At 50.0% G+C, this 9,219-nt stretch overlaps 1 protein-coding gene across 1 annotated transcript; it reads right to left on the reverse strand.

Annotated features, from left to right (window-relative positions):
• Window positions 1-913: 913 nt before the first annotated feature.
• Window positions 914-3,639, reverse strand: FOXQ1 (forkhead box Q1). The gene has a single exon (XM_045497612.1). It carries the CDS (start codon window positions 3,025-3,027, stop codon window positions 1,807-1,809), a length of 1,221 nt encoding a protein of 406 aa, XP_045353568.1. The 5' UTR covers window positions 3,028-3,639; the 3' UTR covers window positions 914-1,806.
• Window positions 3,640-9,219: the final 5,580 nt, after the last annotated feature.

Consider the following 9,219-nt stretch of genomic DNA (forward strand, 5'->3'; position numbering starts at 1 on the left):
AAATCCTAAATCTCATCTTGTCTTAAATTAGATGAGATCTATCCCAGAACTGCAGGAACAACAATGGGGCCTAAATGTCAAGATTCTGGATTTCTTGTTCTTTGCATTAGTCTTTAGAATACTGAGATCCATAAATTGTTAGAGCCTCACTGCCTTTGAATTTACCAAGAAACAGGTGTTCGCACTGTTTTCTGGTGCTTCCTCAGATCAAAACCTTTCCTTTTTGCTATGAGAAACTGTTTTTGCCCCATCTGAGATAGTATTTTCTCTTCAGATCACAACTGAAATAGGCCTAGCAGCCCCACCTTGACAAATGCTATCCTCATATGAAAGGAGAGTGTGAAAAAAAATTACTACTGATTGGTTCATAAGCAAATTAACTTTTGAATCCCTAAAAAGGTAGGTAGTTTCATTTTGTCAAAAAACACTGACTTTCAAATTGCTTTCTAAAACTACCCTAAAGAAATCTTTGGTGTGTTGAGAATGTCTTATACCACAATTGTTTCTAGCTTTTTGAGCTCCAAATCAGAACCAAGTCACTTAAAAATGTCTGCTTGACTATAACCTTGTTAATAGCTCAATTTGTCTGCTAAGGGATTCTTGTAGGAGAGGGGCACACACCTTATCATTTTTTCTGATAACTCTTAAGAGAATTTCTCAGAGGTCATTGGTTTGAAGTTTAAGAAATCGTGTTGATGGAAGTCTCATCCTGGAAATTTGTATAGCAATTGGTTAGGTAAGGAAACCTGCACTCTGCCTCTACCTTTACTGAATTATTCAAGAAGATACTTGACCCCCACTGGAAATTTTTTGAGAGTCAAACCTCAACCAATTTTCTTGGCAGGGGCAGGGTGGGGTGGGGATGTTAAAAAAAAAAAAAAGTCTCCATCTCCAACCTACTACCACAAAGTGCTAAAGTCAGTTGTGAGTTTTATTAAAAATAAGCACTATGCCTGGGTTTCATAAAATTTATACATGAATATGTACAGACACAAATAAAATAATATTAAAAATAAAAAATCACACTCGCTTTCATGTGGCAGTGGTCCTGGCACCCCACATAGGTAATGTTAAATTTTCCTTTACAGAAATTGCTTGGCCCAAGGAGACCACAGTTAGAGACCACCGAACCACTAATAAAGCTGTAGCCCGTTGCCTGCAACATTTTCAATTCAGGTTTCAAAAATATATAAATAATTTAATTACAAAACCCAGCCTTTTTTTTTTTTTTATCTTTTGGCACAGTGAAGCATTGGTCAATACCAGAGAAATGACTGAAGATTCTCTGACACCTCTCTCACACTCAGTCATGCCTGTAAATGCCACATACTTACATAGAGCGGGGCCCCAATAAACCCCAAACAGTAGTCATATCATTTATCATATGGAATGGTTCCCTGATGTGTGTGTGTGTGTGTGTGTGTGTGTGTGTGTGTGTGTGTGTTTTAAGGGAAAAATCAATGGAAGGTGCTACAAAAATAGGGATAAGGGAGAGCCTGGGCAGTAAGAAAATAGACAAAGTCTTTGTGAAGTGAAGGAGGGACAGGCTTGGTCAGTAAACTAAAACAATTATGAAGAAATTGGTTTAGTTCTCTGTAAAGTCACAAAAGAAAGAAAACATTCTGAACTAAGTTAAAACACTTCTGTCAAAAATGCTTTAGCTTTAAGGCACGTTTGATGGAAATTTTTCTTTTAAAGTCTTTTTTTTTTTTTTTTTTGTCTGGCTGGAAAATGCAAAAACCCCAAGCCTGTGTTCCCTGCCTCCCCGATGGCGCCCACCCCTGCTGCCGGGCTCCGCGGCGCAGCTCAGGCCAGAAGCGTCTCCACTGGGTAAGGCAGGTGCGGGCCGGGGCCACCGGCTGAGGACGCCTGCAGCGCCGCGGGCAGCCGCAGGGGGCAGTACAGGTGCGCGCCGCCGCCAGCCGCGGGGCCACGAAACGGCTTGGCGGGGGCCGAGGCAGAGAGAGGCGCAAGCAAGAGGTGAGGCACTGCGGGTGGCGCGGCCGGCGGTGCGTCGGCTCCGCGCGCGCTCAGCAGCAAGGGCTCCGCCGCACTGTAAGCGCACATCGGCAGCAGGGCCCCTCCGGAGGCTCCGGGGAGGAGCGCGGGATATGTGGGGAGCGGCGGACAGGGTGCGGCGCCCCATGGCAGCCGCGCCCCGGGGGCTGCGTCCCCGTCTCGGCGGCTGCGGAAGGGCTTGCTTAGGATGCTGTCTATGGCGAAAGAACTGGAAAACTTGCCCGCAGGGCTGGCGCGCCCCTCGTGGCGGGCGGGCGAGCGCGCACGGGGAGAAGTCGGGGCGGCGGGCGCGGGCGGAGGGGGCGCAGCGGCGGGGTGGGCCGCGGCCTCCTCTGGCCGAAGCCCTGGTTGGGGGGCTGCCGCCCGGTGGCTGAGGCGCTTGCGGCGGCGGCGGAAGACCCCGTCGGCGAAGGTGTACTCGCTGTTGGGGTTGAGCATCCAGTAGTTGTCCTTGCCCCAGGGCCGCGAGGGGTCGCGCAGCACCTTGACGAAGCAGTCGTTAAGTGAGAGGTTGTGGCGCACGGAGTTGCGCCAGCCCGTGTAGCTTCCGCGGAAGAAGGGGAACTTGCCCATGAGGTACTCGTTGATCTCGGCCAGCGTCAGGCGCCCTCCAGCCGAGTCGCGGATAGCCATGGCGATGAGCGCGATGTACGAGTACGGGGGCTTGGGCCGCCGCGTGTACGGCTTGCTGCGCGCGCCCTCGCCGCCCCCCGCGCTCCCCGCACCTGGCCCGGCTGCGCAGGCCTCCGCGTGCCCCGCCGCCACCGCTGCGGGGACCTCCTCCTCAGCGCCTGGCCCGCAGCCTGCGTTCCGCTCGCCGCCGCCCGCCAGCTCCTCGGCGCTGCCGCCCGCCGCCGGGCTGTTGGCCGCGCAGTCCCCGTCCGAGCCCAAGGAATCGTCGCCGGCTGCGGACAGCGGAGATGGTGCGTCGCTGCCGCCGGCACCCTCCAAGTCACTACCCGGCTTGTCCCCGTGGGCCGCGCGGGGGCCGAACACCTCCAACTTCATGACCACACACCCTGTCCCTGCCCCGCGCCGTACCCTTTTCCTTCGCGCGGTCTTGGGAAGCTGGTGCCGGGCGCCGGAATGGAGATCCCGGGGCCACGGGTCCTTGCCTTTCTTTCCCGGGAGCTCTCTGTCCTCTTACGAGAGACAGTCACTTTTCCGTTTACGAGTCTTCTTCCGCTGGAATTTTTTTGGAGGGGTTGTGCTTATTGGGTGAACTAAGAGGGGCGGAGATGGAGGAGTTGGATGTGTTCTGTCTTCAATTCGAGGATTAGAGACTTCGGGGTGAACGCGTGAGGGGGTGCAGTTCCACCCTCTGGTGCCCAAGTGTGCTGGGCTTGGGACTTCTTGCTGGAAGGAAGAAGCGTGAGCATCTGCTATCCATTCAAGAGACCAGGAGGTGTTCTTCACTGCAGGTCCCAGGTCCCGGGCAGGCGTCCTCGAGGCACGGAGATGGTGCCAGCCTGTGTGCGTGCCACTCTTGGGGGGAGGGTATGGAGCCTTCAGCCTTGAACGCCCACGGAGCCGAGTCCCCGAGACCGTGGCGTCCGCAGCCGCCTTTCCGTCCCGGGCCTCCGAAGCTGCATCTCCTCGCTGGCCTTCCGCTGCTACGTCTCGCCTCCACCTTCGCCCAAGCCCAATATAACCCCGCGGCGGCTCCGAGGGGGCGGGGCCTGGGCGCAGACGGCAGATGGGTGGGGGAACAAGGTGGCCAAGGTGGCCGCAGCTCCCCGGAGGGCTCACACCAGGCCGAAGCCATGCGGCAGCGCGGAGGCAAAATCTCCGCGCAGGTTGTTTGTTTTGGGTCCCCCCGGCCCCGCCCTCCGCCTCCCGCCAATGAGGAGCCTGCGCGCGGCTGGGGGTGTGCGCGTGTCAGTGAGTGTGCCCGCGTGCCGGCCCCGCCCGCCCGCTCCTCCCTCAGGTGTGAGAGCCCGGCTGCCTAGGAGGAGTCACTACATTTTAGAGCTCAAGGAGGCGATTGGGACAGTGGAGGGGGATATCTCTAGGGGACACCCGGAAGGGCTGGGTCCAGGGCAGCAAGGACTTCGCTCCCGCCAGCAGTCCTCTTAAACTGCCTGCGGTGTGTGTTTTCCTCCTCTTGGTAGCGAAAACCGTGCTTCTTCGGAAAGCAACCCCCTGTCGTTACTAACGAAGTGCTAAACAGCAAAGACCGCGCAGGACACTCTGCGGGGATCGCTTATGGGAGCCACATGCTGTGCACCTTTCTGTGGTTTCCCTTTGCTGGCTTTTCTTTTCTTTTTCATTTATTTTCTTCTCTTTTCTCTTTTCTGTCTCTTCTTTCTTTCTCCCTTCCTTTCTGAGTAAAATACTGGACTTGAAATTGTGTACCTTTTTTTTTTTTTTTCAGTGGCCTTGACTGTTGCTCGATAAATGGCCTCTGACTTTCACTTTTGTTTTTCTGTACGTTTTTCTTTACCTGGCTGGTGGCTCTTGGGTAAAAGGAGTGTTTCCCTCTTCCTTGGGGCAACTGTGTCTGGCGCAGGGTGCCAGGCTCTGCCGGCGTGTCTACCCCGGCGGAATCCTCCCGACGCGAGCCGGGCAGAGAAGAGCTATTCCCGGGGTTCCGACTGTAGCAGGAACGAAAGGGAGGGCGTGTTCCCGAGGGCAGGGGCCTAGAGCACCACGTGTTTACGACCATTACTTTCCAGTCCTTCACCTTGAGGACTTTGGCTGTGGTTTCCGACCAACAGGAAAGGGGGTCCTTTCTCTGGGCGGTTGGGCCTACGTGGTGTCAATACCCCAGGGAGGGGGCGCGCTGGACCCCCGGAAGGGTGCACTTATAACCCGCTGCCCTTCCACGCTGAGGTTTCCTCCTTTTTCCTGCCTTTGTTGAAAATAGCGACGGAGCTGCTAGTACGTGGGAGCTCACCTTTGATGTTTATTTTATTACTTTCCACCATTTGTGTAGAAAACGTACACAATCCTCTCTTATCTTTATTCAGGCGGTTTTGAAGGCATTTAGAATGGGGCGAACAAAATGACAGACCCATTGGCGGCTCTGTTATTTTCGTGTTTGGAGAAATGATCACGTTTGGAGATTAGATTGACGTTTATTGCGTGTTTGAGTTGGGAACCGGGTGGGAAATGTATTCTTTTCCATAGATGAACCTCCCTGTAGGAGATCTGCTCACCCTAGCCCTGGGAGTTTATGGCTCCTTGGACCTGGAGAAGGGGAGTGGGCTGGGGCAAGAAAGCAGCCAGGTAAAGAGTCACAGATTTGGCTAGGGATAAAAGACACTCGCAATGAATGTCATCCTCATTTGAATTCTGGAGGTGGGCAGGGCAGGAGAAGGAAGGCCTATTTTATGGGTGAGATAAGCCCCCTTGAGTTGAGGTGGGGGCCAGTTTGGCTGCAGAGTCTAAGGGAGGCCTCTGAGACATTCCAGCACCAAGGTGTTCTGTCATCACCCAGTTCCATCTTAAGAGATGGCCGGGTGTGCTGTACCACAGAACTGAAGCCACACAGCTACTACAAAACCCCTGACCCTGATACAGCCCAAACACCTCCAGGTTTGCAGCAACACTCACCTCATTGGGAAGTCCCCCTCCTTGGACCCCCAGGGGACTCCTCCACGTGGTCCTAAAGCACCCTCCTATCTCTCCTCCTCCCTCACCAAATCTCCCAGCCCAGGTGTTCTGGGCGTTCTCATGTTAGTCTGGAAAGTTCCAGTGAACTATTAAAAGGGATATTGTTCAGAGAGAAGAAAATTGAGCAACATACCTGTCCCTGCTGCCACTCACACATGACCGTGTGACCTTGGGGCTGCCCTTTGGATCTTCTTCACTTATAAAAAGAGGCCATCAGAATGGAATTCCAAGTTTTTTCTCAATCTTGCACACATAGTTTTTTGGCACTTGTTTTTTCTTGGGTTGAATGAACAGCAGGTGCACATCTGCCTCTGGGGAGTTTGCAGGGCCAGGGGGCATAGATATCCAGCCACCTGGACTACAGTGGCAGTGGCTCTCTTTGCCTTAGCCTGCTAGCTCCAGAATGCATGTAATCCCAGCCTGGTGAGAAGAGGGAGGGCGATTGTGGATATCCTGGGCAGGCAACCTGGACATGGGGCTTTGTACAAAAAGAGTGTTGTGCCCTCTTCCCCCCACCAAAGAAGTCAGACTTCCCCCAATCATGTCCCATTTTTCCCCTTTTTTACTCAGCACCTTCCCCATCCTCAGAAGCAGCAGACCCTCTCCTTACCCCATCTTATGTGGGCAAAGGACATGTCAGTCACTCCTATGGCATAGGCCTTCCCCTTCCTCAGTGCTAGGACACTGGTAGGCTGTTGTCAGTAGGTTTGGAGCCTAAAAAGGTTTGAAGGGAAGGGTGGAGGTGGGAGAATTCTCAGTAGGAAAACCTTTCTTAATATCAGAGTGACTTACAAATTGCTGGTGGACTTTGGAAAGGAAGGCCATGGTGAGAATTTCAAGGTGGGCTACTTTGAAAAACTAAAAAGATCCCCAGGAACTAGAATGTAAGCCCCACTAAGGCAGGGGTTTTGTCTTTTTCCTTCCCTGCTGTGTCCCCAATCCTTGCCTCCAGAATGAGTGTCACATTATGCCATTTCCTAAGGCATGCTGCATTTGTCTCCAATTAAGATCAGTAATAGAATTTCTCTTTCCCTTTGTGGTTTACTTTGGTATATTATCTTTAACTGTTGTCTACATCCAGGAAATAATTCACCTTTTGCAGATTTAAGAACAATGAGAATGGATGGAGAAGGGCATCCATTCTCTGCATCTCTATCCACATCCTCAAGCTTAGGTACTGTAAAATCACATGCAATGTTTTGTAGTTCATAAGTTCTCCAGAAATGCTTGGAGATTTCTGTTCCCTAATTCCTCAGTCCTTTGGGGGTCTGCTATTGATGGATTAATAATAAATAATAAATGGTGGAACCTGACCAAACACTTGCAGGTATGAAAGATTAATTAGCTTGTTTTTTTTCCCTTTTAATTTCCATGGAGAAAAGTGAATACACTATGGCCAAGGATGAATACATATTTTCATGATCTTGTAGCTTCCATGAAGTGGTTTTAGGCAAAGGAGAGTAATGCATCTATCTGCAGAGACCAAGAACTAACTTAATTAACTGTGGAAACTATTTGCATATTTACTAATTTGATAGGGCTTCATTCTGATATGGAAGGGAAATAATTTAATTCCTAAAATACCTAAGGTAATTTGGTAGACTGGAAATTGACTCTTAATGGAAATACTGATGAGTTGTCCCATGACTTAGAAGAGCATACAGCCTTTGTACAGTGGGAACATGGAATTACCTTGATAACATTCCCTGTGGGTAACATAGAAACAGCTTTAAGTTTCTTTCCTTGTTAACCTCTGCTGGTAGCTGATGTTGGCCTCAGGTATGAAGAGAAGGTGAACTTAAAATCACTTTTCTATGGGGACCTGGGCCTCTGGGTGAGTCTACATTATGGTGCTGTTAAGTACTGAAGAGCCACAGGCAAAGAGGACAGGCTAATGTTCAGAGCCCCAAAGCAAAATGCATGGCATTGGATCTGTGTAAATTCTCTCTTGAGGAACAGAGAGGGTCCTGACTTGTGGTGCTGGAAGTTAGGTGGCAGTGAAGTTTCTTTTCAAAGGTAAAGCCCAGCTCCTTCTCTCTTCCTTTCTCTTAGTGAAAACATATGGGAAGCAGCACTTTGTGCCCTGTTATAATCCACACTTCCATTGTTTGGCTGATTTTTTTTTTTTTGGTAGATTTTGAACACTTGGGAAGAATCTCACAGAGATTCAGGGTGGATGTGGGAGGATGGAGATAAAACCTAGGTAATTTTACATATGTATGTAGTAGACACAGGCTTGTGTGTCTGTTTGCTGCCTTTGTTCTGGCACTCTGCTGCTGTTGGTACTCTGGCCCAGCCCATAGACACAGTTTAATCAAAGCAGCCCAGGATTTGGCTAGGCATTACTGATCAGGTACAAGCCTAAGGGCTATCGTTGAAGTTTCTTTTGAGAGTCCAAAAGTCACAACCAGCTAGAAACCCCTTGGGCTTTCATTGAACTGAGGCATTGTTGGGCTACATGAGTGCAACCTCCAGTTAGTGGGTCCTGGGGGGTGGGGTATGGCAGACAAGCAGGACTAGTGATGGTGGAGAAGAGAGAAAGTAGCTACAGAGAAATTGGGGAAGGGTAAAGGAGAAGGAGAGAAGATGTGAAGATATAAAGGAGATCAGCCACAGTATGGCAGGGATTAGAGATCACTGAAAAAGCTGTCTGATTCTGCAATTTAGAGATCAAATCCTGCACTATGTATGAAATAATATCAGAGAATGAAAGAAAGTCCCTGGGATTATTTATTATAATAAAATAATAGTTTTGATACTGTGGTCTTGGAGTCCATCCCTTCAGAGCTGACCAAGTCTGAGGAACCCTTCTTGTCCAGTTCTAGTCCAGTTTCCCTATTACCTGAAATTCTTTAAATTTTAAATTTTAAATATTAACAGGTGAGCAAGAAAAATTGAACTTCCTTTTGCAATGAATTATCCAGTTCTCTCTTTTTAACTTTGAGGCTGCCATTTTCCATAACAAATGAAAAAATTAGACCCTCCCTCAATGTTTGCAAAGAGAAGACTCTCTTTCCAAAAGAAGTTCTTAATGTGGTGCCTCTGACTCTTACACCCCTGGGACTGCCCCATTGTCACACTGTCATACAGATCCTGGTGAGAGAGGGACAGGTGGCAAATGAGATCTACTTAGTATCCTTGGATACACAAATATGAGAATGTACAAGCAAACAAAACAAAACAAAACAAGGGTCCCACTTAGCTCTTCCCATTGGGTTAGGGAAAGGTCTGTGTCATTGTTGCCTTGGCCAATAGTACCTAGCTGTGGAACCCACAGTCTGTGTGTATGGGATAGAGGTAGAGTGAACCCCTCCATTTAACTCTAGAGAAGGTGTTGTTATTCTTAGGATAGGTGTGGACTTTGGAGATGGATAATCTTGGGTTTCTATTCTTGTTCTACCAGGCAAGTTACTGGGCCTCACTTTTCTTCTTCTACCTCCTCCTCCTCCTCCTCCCCTTCTCCTCCTCCTCCTCCTCCTCCTCCCCCTCCTCCTCCTCCTCCTCCTCCTCCTTCTTCTTCTTCTTCTTCTTCTTCTTCTTCTTCTTCTTCTTCTTTTCTCCTCCTCCTCCTCCTCCTCCTCCTTC

The sequence above is a fragment of the Leopardus geoffroyi genome, chromosome B2, assembly GCF_018350155.1.
Source record: "Leopardus geoffroyi isolate Oge1 chromosome B2, O.geoffroyi_Oge1_pat1.0, whole genome shotgun sequence".
Taxonomy (NCBI): domain Eukaryota; kingdom Metazoa; phylum Chordata; class Mammalia; order Carnivora; family Felidae; genus Leopardus; species Leopardus geoffroyi.

What these genes read in the sequence shown, in the direction of transcription:
- FOXQ1 (XM_045497612.1), bottom strand. Translation starts at nt 3,027, where the DNA reads ATGAAGTTGGAGGTGTTCGGCCCCCGCGCGGCCCACGGGGACAAGCCG.